The sequence below is a fragment of the Myotis nattereri genome, assembly GCF_964212035.1.
Source record: "Myotis nattereri genome assembly, chromosome: 10".
In the NCBI taxonomy this organism is placed as follows: domain Eukaryota; kingdom Metazoa; phylum Chordata; class Mammalia; order Chiroptera; family Vespertilionidae; genus Myotis; species Myotis nattereri.
The window spans coordinates 65,803,620-65,831,158 of NC_138085.1; the positions used below are offsets into that span (position 1 = coordinate 65,803,620).

General features: G+C 36.3%; 1 protein-coding gene across 1 annotated transcript in view; it reads left to right on the forward strand.

Annotated features, from left to right (window-relative positions):
* Window positions 1-27,539, forward strand: part of PRKD3 (protein kinase D3) — a 67,394-nt gene that overhangs the window by 21,578 nt on the left and 18,277 nt on the right. The window contains exons 3-14 of the mRNA XM_081100962.1: window positions 2,704-2,842; window positions 4,389-4,520; window positions 5,695-5,852; window positions 9,554-9,746; window positions 13,177-13,254; window positions 14,373-14,556; window positions 16,671-16,794; window positions 19,645-19,722; window positions 20,906-21,182; window positions 25,119-25,171; window positions 26,406-26,478; window positions 27,351-27,457. Of these exons, the coding sequence (XP_080957088.1) occupies window positions 2,704-2,842; window positions 4,389-4,520; window positions 5,695-5,852; window positions 9,554-9,746; window positions 13,177-13,254; window positions 14,373-14,556; window positions 16,671-16,794; window positions 19,645-19,722; window positions 20,906-21,182; window positions 25,119-25,171; window positions 26,406-26,478; window positions 27,351-27,457 (1,596 nt within the window). The remainder of the gene's footprint in view (window positions 1-2,703; window positions 2,843-4,388; window positions 4,521-5,694; window positions 5,853-9,553; window positions 9,747-13,176; window positions 13,255-14,372; window positions 14,557-16,670; window positions 16,795-19,644; window positions 19,723-20,905; window positions 21,183-25,118; window positions 25,172-26,405; window positions 26,479-27,350; window positions 27,458-27,539) is intronic.

Sequence of the window (27,539 nt, forward strand, 5' to 3'; positions counted from 1 at the left end):
GACGAGGGATTGACCTCCCCCCCCCCCCCCCCCACCTAGGTATATGCCCTGACTGGGAATTGAACCCATAACCCTTTATGCACACCTTTTGGTGCACATGACTCCACTCCAACCACCTGAGCCACTTACTTTCTCCCAGTTAACCTTGTACTTGCACTTTCACTTTTTCTCCATGGAAACCCTGTTTCTCTTTTTGTTATGATTCTACTTAAATATCACTATTAAAGTGGTATTCCACCTTCCCAATTAAAGTTCTTTACCCCTTCTTTTAGAATTTTGTTCATTTTTCATGTTTAACATTTCCCTTATCAGGTTGTATGTTTGTGTTTATTTTAGTCTTCCTATTAGTACATTGTAAGTTTCCGGAAGACAAGGACTATTTTGTCTGTATAAACCACAGGTCCATGTGCAAAATGAGAATTTTTAAAATGAGTTTTATTTATACAAATATTTTTAGAGATTTTATTTTTATAATGATGAAATGTGGAATCCTTTCTTTTTTGAAAATACATTTTTATTGATGTTAGAGAGGAAGGGAGATGGATGGAGAGATAGAAACATCAATGAGATAGAAACATCATTGATCAGTTCCTTCCTGCATGCTCCACATTGGGGATCGTGCCGTGATCGGGAATCAAACTGTGACCTCCGGGTTCATAGATCGACGCTCAGCCACTGAGCCACACCGGCTGGGCTGGAATCCTTCCTTACTAATGCTTGAGAATTGTCGCAACCAAGTTAAAGGGATGTGTTATACTCCATTAGATGGTGTAGAACTTAATAATAAAAATTTAATAAAATTTTAATTTTAAAATCATTTAATGAAAAAATTTTTCATTCTCTTTTCATTCTTTTCCATTGAAAATTTTTATAGTGTTAGATATATGTTTAAAGCATATTATGGGGTTTTATAAATATTAATGGTAAGACAAATAATTGGAAGAATAATTAGTGCTATAAAAATTGTAATTCTGTATTTTCCATTGTTTACCCAGGTTTTAAAAAAATACAAATAAACTCTTCAGTTCCTAATTAAGTCATTGTTTTCAAATTTTAAAAATTCAACTTATTCAAAAATTTGACAGCTTTTTTGAAAATATATACAAGAATTTTTCATGGGAAAATTAAGGTTAGAAACTAAGATGAAGCTAGGTTGGTATCTCTACCTAAAACACATACCATAGAATCCAACCTAGCATGATGCTAGAAGTGGGCCACAGACTTGGCTTTGCTTTTGCTATGGGCAAAGTAAACAAAGCATGGTTAGTTACATGATCAAATTGTTCATATTATAAAACCAACCAGAGGAATTTCCTTTATTGGTCCTCACAAAGAAAAACTGTCATGTCATGTAGATGAACCATATTCTCAGCAACATCCCTGCCCTGAGTGCAGTGATAGTGGAACACATTTCAGGCCATTCAGTGCAGCCAGTGGCATACTATGTAACTTACTGAAGAATATTTCATGAGGAGCCAAAATGAGAGCATACAACTGTAAGATTAACTGAAGAAATTTGAAATATCTAGAGCAGCATTTCCCAAGGCAAATGGTCTCTTTTTTTTAATTGAATTAAAATTTAAACACAGTTATTTTGTAAAATAAGCACTTAAAATTTTCTCTTAAATAATTTTACTGCAAAAACATTTTAGAACACATACTTTTATATTTTAGTCCTTGGTTTACTAAACCCCAAAGTATCAAAGCACTGTAGTCACAAAATGTAGACGCATTGAAATAATATGCTTAGGGCAAATATAAACCGATCTGTAAGTCTCCTGCTATGACCAAAAGTTGTTTTGTTTTTAAAGATACCATAATGAATCATGTATTTGTAATTACAGTGAATAGATGAAAGAAAATATTGGGTAAATGCTAGAGTCTATATATGCATATAGAAAAAATACTGGATTTTTGGAACTTTGTGACTGTGTTTGGGAATTGTTGACCTACCAGCACTATTCAATTTACTACAGTGGTGGAAGTGTTCTATATCTGCACTGTTCAAAATGGTAGCCAGTAGCTAAGGTGGCTGTGGGGCACATGAAGTGTGGCTAGAGTGACTGAGGAACTAAATTTCTAATTTTATTGATTTTAATTGAATTTAAGTAACTGCATGTGGCTAGTATCTAACCATCGAGGAAGTTCATTTCTAGAGTGCAAGAAAGACTGCTTATGTTTCTGGCTATCTAAGATAGAATAGCAATAATTTCAAACTTATATTCTCCATCAGTAACTGAATGAAGAAATCCTGTATTTCTAAGAGACGTGTGTTTTAAGATAATCAGTAATTATATTTGTTTACTTTTCTATTTTGAACTTGAAAGTTAACCAGGATGCTTAAGTACATGATCAGTCTTGTAGATGTTAGAATTGTTAGCAAATAGATAGTGTTAGGCTAAAAACTACATTTAACCCTTTGCGGTCCAATTTTATTTTTGGAATTCAAACAGTCTCGTCCAAATTAATTGACGGGATTGAATGTTGAACCGGGTTGCGGTGTCAACCTCAGCCTCGACATTGGACCTGCTCCTAGCGCCTGGTCTGTCGAGTCAGCCTCAAGGTTAGACCTGCTACTAGCGCCTGGTCTGTCGAGTCAGCCTCAACGTTGGACCTAAAAGGGTTAAAATTCTTTCATAAGAGACATTTACTTATAAAAGCAGATAGCCATGTGTATACTGATATAAGACTATTTTCCTGCAGTTTCCAGAGTGTGGATTCTTTGGCATGTATGACAAAATTCTTCTCTTTCGCCATGACATGAACTCAGAAAATATTTTGCAGCTCATTACCTCAGCAGATGAAATACATGAAGGAGACCTAGTAGAAGTTGTTCTTTCAGGTAAGTAAATAGCTTCTTTTATTTTGTTTTCCCTCCCCCTTTTTTCTCCAACTAAATGCTATGTTCCATTATACTTTGTCTTTGTACTATAGTTGCTTATTTCTTTCAGTAATGATTACCACATAATTTTTACTTTCAGAAAGATTGTATCACAGATGAGAAACTAGGAAAATAAGCCCTGAATTACTTGAGTGTTACTAAGCTAAGGAGGTTATCAATTGAAGTAAAAGAGAAATATATTCTTCTTTGAGCCAAAGAAATAAAGTAATTACACTAAAATTCTGTTCCCCTTTTCCCATTTTTGTAAAGAGTATAAAAGAAAAGAATTGGGGTTCAGAAAAGAAAATAAGAGAAGTAATGAAAATGTGGAAGAGGCAACTGCAATGCTGGGTGTTTCCATGATTTAAATAATGCTCCTTTCCTTGTTCTCAGTGGACATTTTCCCTCTTTCATCCATCTCTTCTTTCCCTCTTTCACCCATTCTTGCCATTCATTGTTTCTTAGCTCCTGTGATTTCAGATCTCATCCAATAACAGATGGGCAGGATTGTTAGTGAGGAATGTAAAGGAACAAAGAATGCATATGGTAGGCTTGCAAAACTCCTTGCTTGGCAGGGACTGAGAGAGGGAGAGAGGAAAAGCATGAGAGGAAGAGACAGAAGGAAGAGAAGGAAAGCCAGCCAAGAGTCCAGAGTCCTGCCACCAGTTTTTCCTCTTTTCAAGCTCATTTTTGCAGCCTGTTTTTGAGATCCTCTCTGAGCATCACCTTTCCTTATTAGTCCCTGATCCTTCCCGTTCATCTAGTACCTACATGTATCGTCCGTCTGCTGTACCACAACCCCAGTCATCTGTATACGTCTTAGTCCTTGTCTTCCTCTTCACTTTGGAGGAGCTTTATTCCCTGTCCTCCCTGGAGGTCACGTTCACATCCAGCCCTTCATCAGGCCACTGTGGGTACTAATGACTAGCAGGTGTAGGTGAGATGATGTCTCCTGGCAGATGTGTCTACTGTTCCTTTGCTTATAGAGGGGAAAGGAGACTCTTTGTTAACCACGTAGGACTATGGAGAACAGACAAGGAGCATATCCTGAGAACTTAAGTTAGAACTGAGTACATTTCTCACAGGAACATTGCTATAAATTGAGGTCAGGTTCCACAAATTTATTTATTTATTTGTTTGTTTGGTTGGTTTTATTTTAGCATTCTATTTCTCGGTGTATTATAAGTTAGACTGTTTTTAATTGGCTAAAATAGACCTAACAACTGCTTAAAATCCAGTCTTGTCACTTTAAGAAAAGGCTTTTGGCCGTCAAACTATCTACCTATAGGACCTGCTTTCGGAGTTGAAATTAATTGAAGCTGATGAACTTCCTAAAATAGAGTTTAAAAAACCACAATATTAAATGCTAAAAATACTTTATTTTTTGGTCAGATGAAACTTTCAGAGAAAAAATTATTCTATAGTTCATCATAAATGAACATGACCAACATTCCTAAGCTCATAGCAAGTATAATAAGGTTTATTTAATATTTTTCTTTTTTAAAAGCTTTGGCCACAGTAGAAGACTTCCAGATTCGTCCACATACTCTCTATGTACATTCTTACAAAGCTCCTACTTTTTGTGATTATTGTGGTGAGATGCTCTGGGGACTGGTACGTCAGGGTCTGAAATGTGAAGGTATGTGTTCTAAATGTTGTATCATTTGAAATAGGATTTCACATTTGCATTCTCTAATCATCAAGGAAAGAATAAGATCATTAGTTAGTAACTAGGTAGTAACCCAGGTTTAGAATTGGAGAGATCTAGACTTTGGTCTTTCCTTTGCCACTTACTGGGTCATATTCTTGGGCAACTTAATAAACCTCTCAGGATCATTTCCCTGTCTGTAAAATGTATTCTACTCCACTGGTTTCATGAAGAGTGAATAGTTAAATGAGGTAATATGGGTAAAATTCTTGGCACTAAGTAGTGGCTAAATGATATTAACTTCCTTATTCTCCTCTTAAAACATTAATGTTTTACATGCAACAACAAAGTTGCTATAAATTAGAATTGCTAGGGAATAGGATGAGGTGCAGAGTTCTGTTTAAAAAACTCTAAGGCAGTGGTTCTCAACCTTGGCTGCACATTAGAATCACCTGGGGATCTTTTTAAAATCCAGATTTCTGGGTCTCATCCTCCGGAAATTCTGTTTCTTTGTTATGGGGTGAGGCCACAACATTAGTAACAAAGAAACAGAATTTCCGGAGGGTGAGGTCCAGAAATCAGGATTTTAAAAAGATTCCCAGGTGATTCTAATGTGTAGCTAAGGTTGAGAACCACTGCTCTAAGGTGAAGGATCAATGAAATTGTTTTGTAAAGGGCCAGAGTAAATATTTTAAGGTTTGCTGGCCATATGTTCTCGAAACTACTTAACTCTGCTGTTATAGTGTGAAAGAAAATTGAGCATGTTATATTGCTGTGTTCCAATAAAATTCTTCATGAACACTGAAATTTGAATTTCATATAATTTTCAAATGTCCTGGGAAGAATTTGGTACACAGGCCACAATTTGTTGAAGTGCTTTAAGCCCGGTAATTCTCAAAGTTTACCATGCTTCAGAATCACCTCAAGGACTGATTTGTTAGCTTCTGATTCAATAGATCTAGGGTAGAGCTTGCTAATTTACATTTTTAACAAATTCTCAGGTGATGCAATACTTGGAGACCACAGTTCAAGAACTACCATTCTAAAAACTTGATCTTTCTAAATAAACCTTCTTACACATTTCCTGTTTTTGAATTTGTTAGCTTCCATTTAGCCTGTTGTCTGGGTTCTTAATATTTTTTTTAACCTTTTAAAATATATTTAGGCTGTGGATTAAATTATCATAAACGTTGTGCCTTCAAGATTCCAAATAACTGTAGTGGAGTTAGAAAGAGGCGCCTGTCAAATGTGTCTCTACCAGGACCTGGCCTCTCAGTCCCAAGACCTCTACAGACTGAATATGTTGCCCTTCCCACTGAAGAGGTACGTATTCTAAGGTAATAGAACGGCACTGTACTAGGTATTCCTTAGGTTGTACAGGATATATGACATCATTTTAGAACATAAGTTTTATGCTAAAAAATAGTAAGATTCTTACAGTTAAGAAGCTTAAAATGTGTTACGGAGACAGGGCTTACCAATAGTAATGAACTGCATTTTGTATACTTTGGGATCACATTATCACTTGGACCTCACTGCATTAGTCTCTTGACCAGTATCCTGACACCTGGTCTCCATACTTTGCTTCATGTTACATGTTACATATGGACCACCTTATCCCATTACAGCTTAATACACAATTCCTGACTAGAAAACTTTTATATATTCTGTGTCTGACATCTGTACTGTTCAACATTCCCTGAACACATCCTTGCTCCTCCTACCTTTGTTCTATGTTCTACATTTTTTTTCTAGGCCTAGCTCAACAGCTACCTTTCCTGATTTCCCCCTTACTACCTAGAAGTTATTTTATTTTCTGGATGCCATAGCACTTTTCAGACCTCCTAATGTTGTGTATAGTATTTGTATACTGGACTGTTCTCAAGGAGTTGATGACCTGTTTAAAGAAAGCAATGCTCATTTCCATAACCAGCACAATACCTGGTACTTAGTAGTTATACTCAGTGATGAATGAATGCATGAGTGCCCCCACTGATCCTCACAGTATTCCAGTAAGATAAAGCAGTACATCTGTATACCATGAGGCAGTTGAGACTCAGAATGGTCAAGTGACTTCACTGAAGTCAGAGCAAATTAGTAAGTGCTATTTGAACTAAATCCAGAACTGTTTTTTTCTAAAAATTAAAAATATATTTTTTTATTAATATCAGAGAGGAAGGGAGAGAAAGAAACATCAATGATGAGAATCATTGATCAGCTGCCTCCTGCACGCCCCCTACTGGAGATCAAGCCTGCAGCCCAGGCATGTGCCCTGATCAGGAATCAAACCGTGACCTCCTGATTCATAGGTTGACGCTCAACTACTGAGCCACACCGGCTGGGCAGAACTGATTATTTTTAAATCAGTGGCTTTTTCTTATATATTGTACCCCTCAAGTATAAAGGTAGAGGATCAGGGAAGAAAGAAATAACTTTCTTGTTCATTTGATAGTACTTAGAATGATTTCCATTCATAGTTTAGTTGTTTCTATAAACGCTTTGGTCTTTTGTAAATTAATGCTAAAATCAAACCTTTGGGCTGTTTTCTTGATGCCCTAGTCACTATATTTTGTAAACTGAGGCACCAGAGTAAAAGCTCCTGAAATTCTTTCACCAAAAAATGCCATATTTCTATATTGCTTAGCCCTAGTTTGAGATTTTTAAAGTAGAAGACTGCTATTGCATAAGGAACTGAGAACAGTGAGTTATAAAGATATGCAAGAGCTTGGGGGAAGATTGGTAAAAGCAAAGCTAGTGCATTTTATACATGAACTGCACAGGAAACTTAGCTAGGAATGGGGACTGTAGGATAGAGATACGTTCTTTTTAAGAGTCCTGCAAATGATATTGGTCTGCCAGCTACCCTTAGTTGGAATTACTAGATTAGGAAGTAACAGGACAGAGCAGATGAATAAGGCATTACGTTTTAATTCATTAGTTTATATTTTATCCTGAAGATGAAAATTCCATAGGGATGTATCAGAAGTAGAGTATATGTTTGAATTGGTTAGATTGTGTGCAGTATTTTAGAACAGGTAGAAATTGTAGAGTGAAATGTCAGTCCATGCATGCAATCTCAAAAAGGAAGGAGGTACAGTAAAAGAACTCAGGGAGGAAAATCAGGGAAGGAAGAGTGGGAAAAGAGGACACTCTAGGAATAAAGGAGATGGCAGTGAGGAGAGGGAAACAGCCTCAAATCTGAACCTAGGATAGAGAGGAATTAACTCTCAAGTGGCTACACAGTAAGAGCCTCCTAAGTTCTCATGTGCCAGACTCCATGCTGTGGCATAGTCCTTGCACACGTGTTCTGTACCATGTCCCAAATACCCCAATCCCAGCAGGACCTGACAGAAGACAATCACTGACTGGCTATTGGCGTATGAAAGGATGTGTTAGGAAAATTCTTCCTTCTGGGGATATCTTAATACCTTTGATGATGACCGGCTAAATTAGCCTTATTGCATCTTGTGTGTTTTAAACTTGAGACACACTGAAAGTGGTAGAAGCAGGAGCAAGAAGTAGTGTTGAATCACCACTAGAATAGGGAGCCAAGAATGAACAAAGTCCTAAACATCTGTTTCTGGTTCCTGTTGGCTTCTTGGTTAGCTTTGCAGAATCACTGTGATGGTCCTTTTGCTAAAGGTGCTCCACACATAGCAATATGGATGAAGGGAATCGGGTGTGTGGAGTGGGGAGAGGGCAGACTAGAGCAGGACACCTTGGACAAATAAAGTATACAAGTTTGGTTTGGATTTTAATACTCCTTTTGTACTTTTCTTAAACTACTTCATAATTCATTTTAGAAAATTTCTGGCTACACATTAGTGAAAAACTATACATCAGAGGCTATATTTGTATTCTTTTTAGAGTGCTCTCCTCCATTCAGCTGTGCTTTTCTTTTTTCTTCTTCCTACTTTCTTCAAAAAAACTTTTTCTCTCCCTCCTTTTATTTCTCCCTTATACTTCTCTGTCTCTTGGTTCTTCTAGTTTATTTTCCCTCTGTTGGTTCAGTATATCAATATAGAATGACTCAACTTTTCTGAATTACAGACATAACTAGTTATAGAAAGCATGTGAAAGATCTCAGGATCTCAGTTTTAGCTGTGAAGATGCAAGCAGCTACAACAAAATATGTAATACATCTAGAAAGTAGTTAGGTATTTGATTTTGTGCTTGAAAACATGGACTATATTCATTTTTACATCCCCATACATAGTATCAGGCCTGGCCTGTAGTAATCAATGAACATTGAATGAATGGAATGAGCCACATTGAACTGACATATAATTTAATATGATTATTTCTTTTAAATATATAGAAAGAGCTATAGTTGCAAAAATCCACTTATTCCTCAGGTTACACAAAAATTTTTAATCAGCTCCTCCTCTAATTTTTCTTGCTCAAAAAAAGAAAAAGTGTAAATAACTGGAAAACATTTTAAATATCAAGGAACTTTGTAAAGGATAATTACTGGAAGTAAAGTTGTTTTAATTAGGTTTATATCTGCCATTATGTATATCATTTTTAATTAAATCTTTACACACATATTTTAGTATTAAAATAAATTTGAAAAAATAATTTGTTTTGAAATATTTTCAGACATTGTGTTCCATAATTTAACATGAATAGCAATAACACTTTCTGTATTTATTTGCTTTTCCCGTGATTAATTCCTTGGTAAGATTTTTGGAGGGATTTGAACATCTGTTATAAATCGACTTTAAGGCTTTTGTGTTTTATTTGAAAAATGCCATGTGTGCCTGGCAAAAAATAACTAACCAGTGAATCTGTGTATGTGAGGATGAAAATACCCTTTTTTAAAATATCATAAATAGCAAAGAAATTTTGCTGTTTTTTCCTTCCAAGAGTTGGCCAGTTAAGCTTCCAAAGCAAACTGCTGAGATCCACATTTTTAGAGTTTGGGCTGTATTGTTTAAAAAAAAAATGACTTTTGTGGTCAAACCCAGCTCTTAATATATTTTTTTAATATTGACTTATGCTTATGGAAATTACTTATGTTTTAGTCACATGTTCACCAAGAACCAAGTAAGAGAATTCCTTCTTGGAGTGGTCGCCCAATCTGGATGGAAAAGATGGTAATGTGCAGAGTAAAAGTTCCGCACACATTTGCTGTTCACTCTTATACCCGTCCCACAATATGTCAATATTGCAAGCGGTTACTGAAAGGCCTCTTTCGCCAAGGAATGCAATGTAAAGGTAGGATTGGATGTTTTTCTTAAGTAAAATTTATATCTGTCTTTATTAGCAAATATAGGTTTAAAATATTTATATTTAGAAGCATTAAGCAAAGAAATTGGTCTCATAATTGTTAACTTAAAAAAGAAAGAAGATACACATATTAACTACTACTACTATCTAAAATATGTGTACCATGTACCAGGAGCTGTGCTAGAGAAAAATTAAAATATAAACAGGAAAACTAGACTTTGGATCTCTAAGATATGGCTGCTTAACACTTGCCAGTACAGAACAGTTAGTAAGCAGGTAAGCTGATATTTGAGCTTAAGTCTTTCTAATTCCAGAAACAGATAAGATGTAAAGTAATGATTTTCTTTTTTCATTAAATATTCATACACACATACTACAAGAGTTTAGTTATTTTTATTAAGAAGAGTGGTACAAAAACTGCTATTCCTGAAAATAGGTGGAATATAGTAGAAGCCACTTATAATAGGAGCCACCATATTTGGATACTAACCCAAAACACTATCATAGTATTCCAAAAACATCTGTTAATGAACCAGGGTTTTAATAGAATAATGGAATAATTTTTCCTGTATAATTATATAATGTTTTTATGTTTCCTAAAATGATTTTATCTTTTTAAAAAATCTCATATCTCTCAGCAATGCTGTACAATACTGTGAAAACCAAAACAGAGAGTTTGAATGTGTTATTAGTCATTAAGCCAGGATATGACAAGTAATCTTTCTAAAATCTTATGTACTTATTTTTCATGTGATTATTTTAACAGTTCTTGGTACCATACTTTTTTTATATAATAGAAGTATTTGTGGAACTGAACAAATCAGTTTTATCTAAATAAACATTATGTTTGAGGTCTTTGCAATAATAAATCCTGTTTACAACACACAATCAAATAATTGTGTATAAATTTAACAAGTATGTAAGAAAAGAAAATTTTCTTGGTAACAATATGACAGCATAGGAGAGCATCAAATAGAAAACAGGTTGTATAATTGTTGTCAAGTATTTAATAAGCATCAGGCAGGCATAATTACATGTTGAAATTTTATTTCAACAGCTTAGTTTTGAATATGATTTAATATATGTTAATACTTTAAAATATCAACACTAAAGTGTATTGGCAAGCAGCCATTAAGGAATGTTTTGGGAAAGAACATTAATAACAGATGTACAAATTCTAGCCAGCAGATAATCTTAGAAAAGGTAGTAAAATAGTGCTGCTCTGCTCAGCAGAACAGATACATTCTAAAACCAATATTTTGTAGAGGAACTGAAATAAATATGTAGGTTCATGAACTTTGAAGTGACCAGTTAACTCTGCCACTGGATTATTAGTTTAACTTCTCAGAGCTCTAAAAGAACAATGTTTGTGATTATATTGTTTCAGAAAGTAGTAGGTTATATTTCTAGTTATTTTGATTATCAATCAAAAACCACCAAAATTTCAGTGATTCTTATATTTTTTATTATTATTTATTTTTTATCCTTACCCAAGGATATGTTTTTTTCATTGATTCTAGAAAGAGAGGAAGGGAGCCAAAGGGAGAGAGAGAGAGAAACATTGATTCGAGAGAGAAGCATTGATTGGTTGCCTCCTGTACACATCCCAATCGGGGATCAAACCCAAAACCTGGGTATGTGCCCTGACCGGGAATCGAAGCCAAGACCTTTTGGTGCACCGACTATACTCAACCAACTGAGCAACACTGGCCAGAGCCTAGTATTTTTATAATATGAATTAAGATGCTTAAAAAGTAAAATAGTTATCATTTTCATTCATTTTTCAAGCTAAGAAAATATAAAACATTTATGCTGGGTTATTTGAGGAAAAAATACAATTCCAAGAACAGTTATTCATTTATTCACTTCTTTTAATTTTTTACTTTGTTATATTAAAACTGCAAGGCAACTTCAGAGCATATCCTATATAATAAAAGGCTAATATGCAAACCACCAAATGGCGGAACAACCAGTCGCTATGATGTGCACTGACCTCCAAGCGGCAGATGGTCAATGCAGGAGCTGCCCCCTGGTGGTCAGTGTGCTCCCACAGGGGGAGAGCCTCTGTTTTATAAAAGGACAGTGTTATATGATGAAATTTTATTATCCACTAAATTATTAATTTTGTGGGGCTTTTTCTTTTTTAAGTCGGGACTTGAAATTATTTTTACCCAGGTATTGCTGATAGATGTATTTCTAAGGTGGTGTTATACAGTAGTTATAACAGTGGGTTTCAATTTTAGTGTCACCTAAAGAGGTTATTAAAACACACATTTCTCAGCCCCCACTCTCAGAGCTGCTGATGTAGTAGGTCGAGTGGGACCCAAGAGTTTGCATTTCTAACAGGTTCTCAAATGATGCTTATGTTGTTGGTCTGGGATCACAGTTTGAGAACCACTGAGTTACAGAGTAGTATCGAGCCACTTGTACCTGACAGTGATCTGCAGTGCTATCAACTGAAGTTCTTATAGGCTGAAAGAAACATCCTATATAATAAAAGGGTAATATGCTAATTGACCCTCTCACTGTTGCAAAGATGGCAGCGCCCACAACCAATAAGGAGGGAATATGCTAATTGCCACGCCCTCAAAGATTGGCAGCACCCACAGCCACAAGATGGTGGCGCCCAGTCCCCTCAGCCCCCCAGCCGGCCAGGGCCGGCCCGAGGCACGCAAGCCTCAGATAGCCAGTCACTATGAGGCGCACTGACCACCTCTTGGTCCCTTTCCCTGGCCGGCAGGCTCCGATCAACCAATGGCAAACGGGGAACTGGGGTGGGGGGCAGGGCCAGGGAGCAGGCTTAATGCCAACCTCTTGGTCCCTCCCCCAGCCAGCAGGCTCTGATCACCTAATGGTGATTGGGAACTGGGGGTAGGGGGCGGGGGGGGGGGGGGGCCGGCTGCAGGCAGCAGGGGAAGATGGCCCTGATCACAGGCCAGGCCTAGGGACTGCCTGTGCACAAATTCATGCACCGGGCCTCTAGTTATGTATAAGTGGGAGACCTCATACATGAGAAGCTCAGTTCTTCCTTACAAAGTTGTATGGGAAGGCCCTCACTGATTCCCAATAACTGGTTGTCAAATCTTAGTCTCTTTTCTGCATATGCACTAGGACCTAATAATTAGAAATTAATTAAGAAGTAAGGCCTAACATGTATTGGAAAGGAATGTGAGGTAAGAGAAGGAAACATGGACTTGCCAGCAACATGTTAACTTTATTTTACAGATAAACTGAGCCCTGAGGAGTTAAATTGTTAAGAGTTGGCCTCAGAATTTGAAACTAGACCTTTGGTCCAAGACCTGAGTTCTTAGTAGAGGAAAACTTAATTTTATCATCATTGTCATTTCTAATACTCGAGTCATATCTGATATTGCCTAACTTTTTACATAAATTAATAAGCTGAATATTGTTATTTTAGATTGCAAATTCAACTGCCATAAACGCTGTGCATCAAAAGTGCCAAGAGACTGCCTTGGAGAGGTTACCTTCAATGGAGGTAAAATTCTTTTTCTTAATTTTTATAAAAGATTGGAAAAGGTCACAATTCTTTTGTTTATTATCTTTGTATATGGTTATATTTGCATATTTTATTCTGTGTTTTTAACTGACCTTTTTTTCTGGTTTAATAATCAAGCAAGATGCAGAGATCAGTAATGGTGTACTTTTATTAGTAATTATACCTTCCCATCTTTCCTTTAACCACCTACCACTTTAGAGTCTAATATAGCTAATAGTGCTGCATATCTTCTTTCATCTTTAGACATAAAAAGACTTACTTTAAAACCCTGTTGTTATCCCTAGAACTATTTCATAGTTCTAACATTTATTCACTGTTTACTATGTGCCAGGTACTGTTCTAAGCTCTTTACACATTGAAATTTAAACTTAAGAACAACCCTTGATGTTAAATATTTACAAATGAGTTAACTTAGGCACAAAGATATTAAATGATTTGCCCATGAAATACAACCAATAAGTGGTAGAGTTGGGATTTGAATCCATATGGTCTGGCTTCTTAGTCCATAGTTATTAGGACACATTGTACAGCCTCACTGTCTCTTTCTCCATCAAGTAATCATTAGCTAGGCATTTCCCCTTTTATGCCTTTTTTTTTTTTCTCTTTTCAAGACTATTAATGAAGTGATTACCATTTTTGGAAGGAAGGAGTAATGACTCTAAACTTTCAGCATAACTTTTCTTTAACATTTCCGTGACTGGTAAAAATTGAATGTAAGTGGTTTTGTAGGAGGAAAAGAGAAGGGTGAAATTTTACAGCTCCTTAAGAGTTTAACATTTTCTCTTCAGGCATGTTTTCTAAGCTTGCTGTTTACATCATTGGCAGAGCATGATCGATTTTCTAATTTTTCTACATTACTGAAATCTTTTCATGAATTTTTTTCACTTTTACAACTGTTGTCAAATGGATATGAAATACTATTTATATTTATTTTAATGTATATTATCTGTATACTGATTAATTTGAGCATCTTTCAAATTTTACTGATTATTTAAAGAGTTTTAAAACTTTTTTTCCACATTTAATATATTGTTTCTGTTTGGATGTGTTGATATCCCATAGTATAAAACTCTGTAATTCATTTAAAATTTTGCCAGAACCTTCCAGTCTGGGAACAGAGTCAGATATACCAATGGATATTGACAGTAGTGACATGAACAGTGATGGTAGTAGGGGTTTGGATGACATGGAAGAACCCTCTCCCCCAGAAGATAAAATGTTCTTCCTCGATCCATCTGATCTTGATGTGGAAAGAGATGAAGAAGCTGTGAAAACAATCAGGTAATACATGTTTAGGTATTGCAAGCCTTTTCCAAAGGCAAGGTAGGTCCAGGAGCCCTGTTAATGAAGAAAAACGGAGCTGTACTTGCTCCACTTAATCTCTTTAAGTGGAATAAAAATGTAATTTAAAATCTAATTAAATTGTGGCTTATTCTTTTACATGCACTACAGTATTTCTGAAATAAATTACTCTTACCATCCACTCAAGATAGATAGATATGAGAATTCTGTTTTCTTAAAGACAAAAGTGCTTTATTTAAATATAGTCTAGATGTGATACCGAGCTGTGGAGCAGCGCTCACAAAGTGCCAGCATTAAACCACCAGGTTAGCAGGGGTGGGGAATGTCTGGCCCGAGGGCCCTATAAGGCCTGCAAAATCATTGGGTTTGGCTCTGCCAAGGCGTTCGGGGTGAGTTAATTAAATGTTTGGCCAAATATAGCAGGCTAATTTTTATGTTGATAATTTTGTATGGCCCTCGAATGATATTATAAATATCCAAATGGCCATTGGCAGAAAAAAGGTTCCCCACCTCTGAGTTAAAGCAACCAGTTTCACAGCCTTCATGCAAGTAGGTTGCCCGATGTTATACATGGTAAGAATATATGCCTGAGACTGTTACACAAAAATGTTAGTGCTGAATTTGGGGGTAGTTTTCATACTACCACATTAATCTGACTTTTAGCACTTTGTAAAAATGCTATTTGATTATAAACCTCGTAAATATCTCCTCTGTTAACAGGAATTCAGTATTTTGTATATACAGCCCTATAAGGATGTACTACTTCATAGTAGAATATTGCCGTTTTGGCAGGTTTTATTTTTCATTGGCAACAAAGAGATATTTAAAGGAAATGGGTCATTTATCAATCTTATGTGGCAGAGTTGTCATTTATTCAATTTGGCTTATCCTTAAATACAGGTCTTATCATAATCATTATTAACTAAAACTTATTTACCCAATTTATTTTTTTAAATATATTTTATTGATTTTTTACAGAAAGGAAGGGAGAGGGAGAGAGAGTTAGAAACATCGAGAGAGAAACATCGATCAGCTGCCTCCTGCACACTCCCAACTGGGGATGTGCCTGCAACCAAGGTACATGCCCTTGACTGGAATTGAACCTGGGACCCTTGAGTCCGCAGGCCGACGCTCTAGCCACTGAGCCAACCCGGTTAGGGCATATTTACCCAATTTAGAGACTATTGAAAGAACTTAGTTTCTTAAGCATGAATATTTCATAATTTTAAGAGAAAGTGTTTTTTAACTCTTTGAGACTCAAATTCAAAAACAGTGTTTTTTTTTATACACACCCCCAAAATTGCTTTTTTTTTCCAGCCACACTGTTTCTAGCCTATGTTTCAGTGTTAACCAATTTGACTCATTACATTATTTATTTTCTTAATACCTTTAAATAATTTTCTTTCCAGTTTCTTCTACTAGAAGTACAACAACATGAACAATGAAATTTGACTTTTGAACCATGAGAATTTGCGTATAGGTATACTTGTCTTTTGCCTGGTTGTGAATTTACTAACTTACCATGTTACCTACGGCTGGAAGCTTTTTCAACAGCAATCCCAAATGGGACCATTTCTCAGGCTCCATATTTTCCAATTGGAGAGGATTCTTTCTGATCTGTTCCTCGTTTTCTTATGTTTTGTGATCTCTGGAAAATATTTATGACAAATAATGAGGACTTTAGTGTTATCATAATCTTTTATAGGTCAACTGTGTATCAGCCTAACAGGAAACATTTATTTTCTTCTTCTTTTTTTTTTTAAATATATTTTATTGATTTTTTACAGAGAGGAAGGGAGAGAGATAGAGAGTTAGAAACATCGATGAGAGAGAAACATCGATCAGCTGCCTCCTGCACATCTCCTACTGGGGATGTGCCCTCAACCCAGGTACATGCCCTTGACCGGAATCGAACCTGGGACCTTTCAGTCTGCAGGCCGACGCTCTATCCACTGAGCCAAACCGGTTTCGGCCATTTATTTTCTTCTTAAGCCATTGTTTGTCTTATCATCTTTAAAAAAGACTTGCTTATGTATATGACTTTTAAAAATTGAAAATATCAATATTTATCATAAATATTAAATATTTTTTAGTCCATCAACAAGCAATAATATTCCGCTAATGAGGGTCGTGCAATCCATCAAGCACACAAAGAGGAAGAGCAGCACGATGGTGAAGGAAGGATGGATGGTCCATTACACCAGCAGGGACACCTTGGTCAGTAATCACAGGCATTTAAATATGATAGTGCATCTGTTACGTGCTTTATTTTGTGCATTTTTAAATCAAAATGAGAATGAGATACTTGTAAAGAATTTTTAAAAGGCAGAATGCTTAAGGTACTGTCTTACAAACTGGTGGAGCAGTAAAGATTCAGAAAGGGTCTAAGGATAGACACTTTGCATAACTCTTTGCAACAAACACCAAATGCATAACCTATGCAAGAAATAATTGATAAGCTGAACTTAATTTCAATTAAAAACTTCTATAAAAGACAATGTCAAGAGAATGGAAAGACAAGCCACAAACTAGAAGAAAATATTTGCAAAAGAGATACGTGATAAACAGCTATTCTCCAAAATATGCAAAAAACTCTTAAAACTCAAGAGAAAGAAAATGCGATTAAAAAATGGGCCCAGCATTTTTGGCGGCTAGCAAATCTGAATCTGTGCCAGTAACCTAATGCATATTCTTGTTAGCCTATAGTCTAGTCACTGTCTCTTCTTTAATTATCTGGTCCTGCAAGACGTGTTTAGCTAAAAACTACTCCCATTTTAGAGAGGCCATAAACCATGAACAATACACAACCCCCAGACAGAGTTATCAGCACTAGCGCCAAGCCAGGCCATTAGATGTGGTCTTACAGCCCCCAGCCCAACACACGGGGCTTTTTGCAAAGCCCAGGAAAGGTCCCAAAGTTCCATCCCATATTTGGGGGACAAAGAAACCGAAAAGTATACAGGGAAACCTTCCTGCATATTGGCTTGCTCAGGATTTGGAGAGAAACAGTGTCCCCTGAGTCACTGTACCGGTACATGTGAAATGTCTGGAAATAAATGTGTTTTCCTGTGCAAAAAAAAAAAAAAAAAAAAAAAATGGGCCCAGGACATTCACATATACCTCACCAACGAAGGTACACAGATGGCAAATAAGCACATGAAAAGATTCTCTACATTATATGTCATCAGAAAAATAAAACTTAAAACAGCAAGGTACCACTATACACCTAGTGGAGTGGTTAAAATCTAGAACACTGATAAACCAAATGCTGGTGAGGATATAAAGCAGGGGTTGGGAACCATTTTTCTGCCAAGGGCCATTTGGATATTTATAACATCATTTGTAGGCCATACAAAATTACCAATTAAAAATTAGCCTGCTATATTTGGTGAAATATTTACTTAACCCACTCCTAATGCCTTGACAGGACCAGACCAAATGATTTGGTGGGCTTTATATGGTCCACGGGCTAGACGTTCCCCACCCCTGATAAAGAGCAACAGACACTTACTTTACAGCCCCTTAAAATGAAAACTTATGTCCATATAAAAACCTGCATATGGATATTTATAGTACCTTTATTTATAATTGCCAAAACTTGGAAGCAAGCAAGTGACCTTCAGTAGGTGAATGATAAGTAAACTGGTACATCCAGACAATGAAATACTACACAGACTGAAAAAGCAGTGAGCTTCCAAGCCGTGGAAAGACATGGAGGAACCCTAAATACGTATTCCTAAGTGAAAAGCCAATGAACAGGGTTCACCGACAAGGAAATACAAATAACTCTTAAACATAAGAGCTCGATCTAAAAATACAATTTAAAATTTCAATGAATGCCAGTTTTTATCAGTATAGCAAAGACCAAAAAGTTTGGTAACATACTGCATTTGTGAAGATGTGAGTAAACAAGTACTCATGTTGCTGATTAGCCTTTAAATTGGGTCAAATGTTAAGCAAAATTACATGTGTGCATACCTTATGACCCAGCAAGCCAATCTTTAGAAATTTAGCCTGTAGGTAAATTACATATCTGTGTGTGTAATGCACATGTATTTGCATGTGCATGTATAAAATTCTCTAAAAGGATTTCCAAAGCCTGGTAACATTGCTGCATATACATAAGGGTAGGAGCAGTATATGAGCGACGGTGGGAGTATACTTTTCACTATAGAGTAAACCTTGATTTCGTGGACCTCAATTTAACAGACTTTGGATTTAACGGACATAATTTCCAGTCCATATGTCATTTGTGAAAATAACTCCCTATTAATTTTAAAATACTTTTAACCAAAATTTGCATACAATTAAATTAACAGGTTATATTTTTTGTTATTAATTCACTGTTATTTATAACAAATTTTAGTTGAATAGGCCATATGTTGGAAAAAAGACTGTAGCAATTTCACCAACATAAATAAATGTTACATATCTACAACTATAGTCTACATATTTAAATCCAAGAGTTGCCACTCGTAAACAGTGTTCAGCAAATAATTAGCATGTGATCACTCCACATCGCATGTGGTAATTGGTTCTGTTGTCCTGTGGCGTGACTTTCTGCAGCAGTTTTAATATGTGCCAGCCTATGTTCCCATGTGCAATAAGCCATGCCCCAGCTGTGTACATTTGTTTACTCAAGGTGACTAATGAATGCACGCATTTCCTAGACCTATTCAGTATAAACTTTAAATTACAGTTATACATACAGAAAACTTTTATGTGAAATTAAACTTTTCGTACATACTTTTAATTTTAATTACACAAACATGTCTACATAAGTAAAAAGAGGTAAATGAATTTGTCAATTTTTTAACATACACATTCGGAAAGCTTACTTTATTATATAATGGACTTTTGGCTTTACCAGATACTCCTTGTCTGAATTAGTCAGTTTTATCAAGGATTTACTGTACATCTTTTATATGTTTTCAGAATTTTGAACCTCATGAATTTTAAACCTATTAAATAGTACAAATGTATGAATAGAAATGAAAGGAAAAGGAAAAATGCTTTGGAGGAATCATTATTTTTGAACTTCACAGTTTTATATTCTTTATTTTATAGAGAAAGAGGCATTATTGGAGACTTGACAGCAAATGTCTAACATTGTTTCAAAATGAATCTGGATCAAAGTATTATAAGGTAAAGATTTTATATTTTAAAAATACATACATTAAAAGATTATATCTTTTCCAAATATATCTAAATAATACTCATTAACCGTTATATTGTAATATACTTATTCTGACTCTGCCTAATATAGTTTATAGAAGTCACTGTTCAGTTCCTTGTTGAAGGGCCTGTCCCCCACCTGTCCATGTCACCGCCCACAACAGTTCTGCTGCCAAAGGGTATCTTTCTGTTGTGGCTTCTGTTTTTGGTTTGCCTGTCAGGTTGCTGCTGCTTTACTTCTGGTCTTATGACTTAGATTAAACTGTTTAGAAACTCACATGATCGTGGCCTGTACAGAACAGGCCAACATGGTATTGAGTCAGTGTTTCTCTCACCTTCCATTTTACCCGCGGTCCCAATTCTCAGATGCTGCTTTTGTCTCCTCATATACTTTGTATAGTATTCTTTGCTGGGTTTGCTCTGCATTTTGCCATGTCACTGACTGACAATAACGAGATTGTAAGTGTGGCAGTTGTATCAGTAAGAAAGAGAGTGGAAACAATTGACTTAAAGTTAGTTGGGTGGGGGGGTTTAATAATTTTTTTTGCCTTATAAAGTGGACTAAATATAAATGATTGTTACAGTATGGACAGAACCAAATGGGGTGCTTAAACAACTTATACTGACATTCGAATTTGCTGCTCTTATTTCTGCTAGGTACTCCTTTTGGGGACATAAAGATGAGGCAAAAAATAGGTTTCACGTACAGTTGTATGTGAAACACAGAATTTATTCTTGTATTATTAATTCATGTATTATTTTCCATATGAACAACTGTAAATCTAATTTTGCCCCACCCTGTATTGCAAACCACAGCAGGTAGTGAAGTAGTTGTTGAGTTGATTTAATGACAGTTGGAAAGTATTGAATATAATGGTGGTTGGCTTCCTAACTTCTCTCTTTCCTTAGATTGTAATGACTTGCAGTAGGCCTGAATCACTGATAGTTACACTCCATGTTTTGCCTGTGCCTCACTGGACATGCAGATCATTCAAGGAAGATACTGTCATAAGACTTGACTGTGTGTTCCATGGGCCACATACTTGTGTTCATCTTAATAACGTTTATTAGAAATGCATAACTGATTGTTTAGTGTACTAAAAATAAAAACAAAGAAGTTTTGTATTTTCTAATGCTTAATTTTTTACTTCAGGAAATTCCACTTTCAGAAATTCTACGCATATCTTCGCCACAAGATTTCACAAATATTTCACAAGGCAGCAACCCACACTGTTTTGAAATCATCACTGATACTATGGTATACTTTGTTGGTGAGAACAATGGGGATGGCTCCCACAATCCTGTTCTTGCTGCCACTGGAATTGGACTTGATGTAGCACAGAGCTGGGAAAAAGCAATTCGCCAGGCTCTCATGCCTGTTACCCCTCAAGCCAGTATTTGCACTTCTCCTGGGCAAGGGAAAGATCACAGTAAGCAATAAGCTTGTTGATGGCTTCCCCCTCCCCCTTTTGGTTCTTAAGTATTTTGTCGTGTGATCATGTTTTCTGTATATATTTTAATGCTCATTTTAAGCTTTGTCTGGTGTAACCAATACCATTAGTTAACTCTTTTATACAGTTACTCTGGTTATAGTGTATACATACAGTCCCCTAGAGCTAGGCTCTAGGGTCAGTCTCCCTACGTTTAAATCCTGGCTTGGCTACCTTGCTATGTGGTCTTAGACAAATACTGTACCTCTCTATAATAGTACCTTCTTTTTAGGGTTGTCAGTATTAAATGAAGAAGAACCTGTAAGATATACAGACGTGTTTAGCATCCATGAATTCTCATTGGATTAACTACTGGTATTAGTATTTTGCTTCATGGTGGGATATAACAGGCTCTAAAGCAGCGGTTCTCAACCTGTGGGTCGCGACCCCTTTGGCGGTCGATGACCCTTTCACAGGGGTCACCTAAGACCATCCTGCATATTAGATATTTACATTACGATTCATAAAGTAGCAACATTACAATTATGAAGTAGCAACGAATATAATTTTATGGTTGGGTCACAACATGAGGAACTGTATTTAAAGGGCCAGAAGCTTGAGAACCACTGCAAAAGGGTTATGGTTCACATCACACTCAACTCTGAAGTCAGAAATGTTGTATTTCTTTTAACTGCATTAAAACATGCAGAAATATTAAAAAGTTACTGAAACATGTCCTTTGCACCAACAAAATTTGATAAAGGTTTGAGTGAACACTTAATCAGAAAGCCATATTATAATGGCACTTTCCCTCCATTGGCATTATGTTATTTATGGGGAAACATAATTCACTTATTAGAGAAATACGGTATATTTCAGTTGAAACATATCAACCTGTTTCTAAATTAAGTTTTTTTTTCAGATCAGCTGTATTTTGTGTAGCTATTCTTGGCATTATGCTAGACCCTGAGCTAGATTACAAAAGAAAACCAGGAATTTTAAAAGCTATTTAAGGAGATAAGACATGTACACAAGTGTTAGATGGTACATAAAGCAGTAGAGTGCAAAAATGAGTACTGCATTACTTGAGGAACTCAAATATGGAATGGAAGAGTAAATAGAGACTTCATGGTAGAAAAACCTGATTTGGACCTTGAGCTTGGATCTTAGGGTAGGCAGGGCTAAATGAAAGAGGTGAATGGGGTAGTATTCTCTAGTTGAGGAGACAAGTGTGATCAAAAGGACAAGGGTAAAGTCCATGAACATGTTTGGTGTCTAATATTGATTATTAGACAGTGAATAGATGTATATTCACAGTGCTCCTTAAGTTTGGAGGGATTTTGGTAGAACTGTAATATATTTGAATGAAAATCATGGACCTTTCCCCCAATATAATACAGGTACATGCACACAAATGTTATTATAATTGGACTTAGGGACCTTCTCAAGCCCAAACATGGACAGGCCCCCTAGGGTTAAGGGTTCCTAAAAGCAGAATTGGGGAGAGGTTAAAAGTGACAACAAAACTCCAGTTCTGCCACTTCTAGCAATGTGATCTTGGCCTCTACATTTCTCTGAAGTGGGAATAATAAATGCTCTTTATGCACTTAGCAGTTTCTGACACATTAGTGATATATTACTGTGTTGCTGCTGCTGTTGCTATTCCTTTAACAACCTATCTGGAGCAGAGTTCTCCTGGGAAGCAATAGAAATTAAAACTGGATGGGGTTAGATAGTGGAGGCCTTTGAAACAAAATACATATTGATTTAAACTGGGAATTTTGTGGATGCTGTACTTTTTTTGTTTCATTAATATTCAACATTTGAAATTTTTTTTTTTAATATATTTTGTTGATTTTTCACAGAGAGGAAGGGAGAGAGATAGAGAGAGTTAGAAACATCGATGAGAGAGAAACATCGATCAGCTGCCTCTTGCACATCCCCCATCGGGGATGTGCCCGCAACCCAGGTACATGCCCTTGACCGGAATCGAACCTGGGACCCCTCAGTCCGCAGGCCGACGCTCTATCCACTGAGCCAAACCGGTTTCGGCTGAAATATTTTTTAAAATACGTTTTTATTGATTTCAGAGAGGAAAGGAGAGGGAGGGAGGGAGGGAGGGAGGGAGGAGAGAGAGAGAGAGAGAGAGAGAGAGAGAGAGAGAGAGAGAGAGAGAGAAACATCAGTGATGAGACAGAATCATTGATTGGTTGCCTCTTGCATGCCCCCTACTGGGATCTAGCCCGCAACCTGGGCATGTGCCCTGACCAGTAATCGAACCCTGACCTCCTCCTTGTTCATAGGTTGACGCTCAACCACTGAGCCATGCCAGCCAAGCTGAAATATTTTTAAATTGACTAAAATGGAGTTTTTGACAGTCACATTACTTTTGATGTATAGTTTATTTACATTTCCTTGTTAATGAATTTTTATATTTGAGATATTAAGGAAATTTTCTATCTTGTTTCTTTGAGTTATCTCCAAAGATTTAGATGTTTCATATCTGGTCCCTTGCTTACTTCCGTGTTTCCCTTTCTCTTTTTCTTGTTAATTTCTTATTTTTATTCTCAAAGTAATGCAAACATTTAAACTTTGTAGAACTATGTAAAATGATAAAGTACTCGCTATATACATAAAACATCTCCCCATTCCCAATTCTATACCTCCCCCCCTCAGAAAACTATTATTAATAGTTTAGTGTATATTTATTGGTTTGAGAAGAGATTGGGGGAAGGGGTACCTATATTACTCTATCTATCTATCTATATGTATGTATGTATATATATATGTATATGTATAAAAGGCTGATATGCCAAGTGTCCGATCGTCCGACCAGTAGCTATGACATGCACTGACCACCAGGTGGCAGATGCTCAATACAGGAGCTGCTGAGCTGCAGTGACTGGGCAGCGGTGGTTCTCGGGTGACACACCCCGAAACCATAAAGGAAGGAGCCTGATTCCTTGTGGGGCCACGTGATTCCACCTTCGGCTATGGGTTATGTTGTTATTGGGGCACTGTCACCCCGAATCTGGTTTACTGCACACTTGGGTTTGCGTTCCACACCCTGTACGACAGCAACTTTGCAGAGTGCCCTCTTGCACTCCGGGACCCTTCAAGGGATGTCGGAGAGCGGGTTTTGGCCCACTTCCCAGTTTCTGCCCAATCCCCGCAAAACCAGTCCGAGGGACCCCACTCACTCCACAGACACCCTTCAAGCCCGGGAGGTTGGCTCCAGGGCATGTCCATCTGTCTCACCCAGTCCCGCCCTGCTGACCACCTTCTAATTAATTTCCTTCCAGTGTGCACAAATCCGTGCACCGGGTCACTAGTATTGTCATATTTTTATTTTTACCAAAAATGTGGTCATACTCTCTGTTCTTTTTATAACTTTATCCCCTATTTAATATACATCAGATGTGTTTCAATGTCAGTATATAGATTTACCTAATTTTCAATTTTTATATTAAAGTAATGCATATGCCTTTTATGTTTTAAAAAATACAGTTATAGAAGTGTATAAAGGCTATAAAATCTTTGTTTCCCAAACCCAGCTCTTTCATTCACAGGAAGCAATCGTATTTTTTGTTTGTTTTTAATTTAATTGCTGCCATCCTACAACTTACCTTTTTTTCACTTGATATGTCATGGATAGTTTTCTGATTTAGTACTTACGGCTCTACACTATCAAAGGTTTAGATAGTATTACTTTATATGGATGTATCATATATGACTGAACCAGTTTCCTCTTCCTGGATTAGTGTTGCATGTGTAAAATTTTTTTTTAACAAATGTAATTACATTATATTAGCTGAAAGTTAGCCAGTGATTTAAATTTAATATACTGTGAGCATTCATATATTAGTAAATAATTAATATTTTTAAGTCATATACTAACAATTCTGTTCTTTTCTCATGCATTATTATATTTTACAGAAGATTTGTCTACTAGTATCTCCGTATCTAATTGTCAGATCCAGGAAAATGTGGTAAGTAAAAATTACCTGTTTTTCTTATTCTCGGGTTTCACATCCATGGATTCAACCAATTGCAGAGTGAAAACAGTATTTTTATTCTGTAGTTGGTTGAATCCTCATATGCAAAAGGCCAGGAATAGTTAAGTTTTGGGAAGTCAAAGGTAATATGTTGATTTTTGACTGCATGGGGGTTGGCACCCCTCACCCCACATTGTTCAAGGGTCAGCTGTACAGGTTTTTATGTATCAGGCAATGGAAATCTTGACACTTTGTATATTTCCCATTTAATTTACTCAGAAGTTTTGTGAGATAGATGTTATTATTCCCACTTTACCAATGAAGAAATTGAGGCCTAGGAGACTAAATTATTTGACTAACTACCATGAGACAGGCACTAGCTAGAAATGTAACACTAAACAAGATAGAGTCCCTAACATCATGGAGACTGCAGTACATACCCAACCGAAGGGTGACCTTGACTGACAAGCAGTAGCATTAGAGAGTGCCACACCCCCAAGAATTTTCTGACAGCCACCATTATTTAAAAAAAAAGAAAGGAAGGAAATGGGAGGGAGGGCAGGGATAAAATTGAGGAGTGGATTTTTGAGTTACAGACTTTCCTTTTCATCAGCCTTTCCAAATTAGCCTACTCTTAATAATATGAACCTTTTAAGAGAGAGAGAGTGTGTGTGTGTGTGTGCGCGCGCTCGCGTTTTCAAATTAAAGATAGCAAATCTCTTTAATGGTAAAACTTTGTTTTTAATTTTTTAAAATGTATTTTATTGATTTTTTTACAGAGAGGAAGGGAGAGGGATAGAGAGTTAGAAACATCAATGAGAGAGAAACATCGATCAGCTGCCTCCTGCACACCTCTTACTGGGGATGTGCCCGCAACCAAAGTACATGCTCTTGACCGGAATCAAACCTGGGACCCTTCAGTCTGCAGGCCGACGCTCTATCCTCTGAGCCAAACCAGTCAGGGCAAGATTTTTTTTTTTAATTCAAAGCATTTTTTCCCAATGATCTTCTTAGAGAATGCATTATACTTGCACATTGAGGGTGATAGTATGAAAATTTGGCTTACTTTTCTAGAACATACAAAGCCAGTGTTTCATAAAATATTGTTATGAAAATTAGTTGCCTATGTCATAAAAACAAAAATGTATGTAAGTGTTTGAAGAATCAGAGATGTTGATAATGCTTTGTAAGCGTCAGGTATACTTACTGCTTACTTTTTCCTAACTAGGACATCAGTACTGTTTACCAGATCTTTGCAGATGAGGTGCTCGGTTCAGGCCAGTTTGGCATCGTTTATGGAGGTAAGTGACTATAGCCATTTACATATAGAACATACTATAGAAACATTGTGAAATTTTAAAACATCTGCCAGCTGTTACGTCTTGTCACAATTAAGTGACAGAAAGAATAAGAAAATTAGTTTCACAGTAGCCTTTATCTCTTTCTGTAGCTCACACATATTTGTGTATGAAAAATAAATGGTTTGAAGTTATGCCTGTTTATTGAAGTATATGTCCTACTGGTTTTCCAACACAAACGAGACCATTTGTCTACTGTTTGCTCTGTGTCTTAGGATATTGGCAAAGTCATTTAACCTCACTGTGCCTCAGTATCTTCATCAGTTTAATGGAGCTAATAAAAGCTGATCTGCAAGCTCACAGGGTTGTTAATATTAACTGAATATACATAAAGGTACTTTATAAGCTTTAACAAAAGATATGTTAAAGCCTTGTCATCCCTTGCTAAGACTATTACAGTAGTCTCCTAGTTGGCCTTACAGCCTCCAGGCTTGCCCTAATATGTGGTTAAATCACTCGCTGATTCAGTGAACCTAGAATAAAATTAATTCATTGGTACAATGTTTCCATCTTGACAGAGTCTCTAAATGCCAGTTAACTATCATTTATTTAATAAGGTAGATTATTTTTCATCAAACAAGTTGATTCAAATTTCCTACCATTTCAAATAATAAAACTCCCTTTATTAGGGTCAAATAATTTATTTCTCAAAATTAAGGTGAATGAAGGAGAAAGAACAAAATGAGCCAAAGAAAAGAAACATAAGAGTAAATTCATATAAATTTCAGTCTGTGGACAACTTTCAGATAAAGCTTTTGTATTGCATGTGAGCTGTCAATTTGCTTCTTTCTTTTCTATACTTTTTTTAAAAATAGGAAAACATAGGAAGACTGGAAGGGATGTGGCTATTAAAGTAATTGATAAGATGAGATTTCCCACAAAACAGGAAAGTCAACTCCGTAATGAAGTGGCTATTTTACAGGTAAAAAAAAATGTTGCTTTTGAGGGGTTTTAATTTTTGATTTATTAATTTTTAATCGAAGACTGTTTAATGTACTGATAAG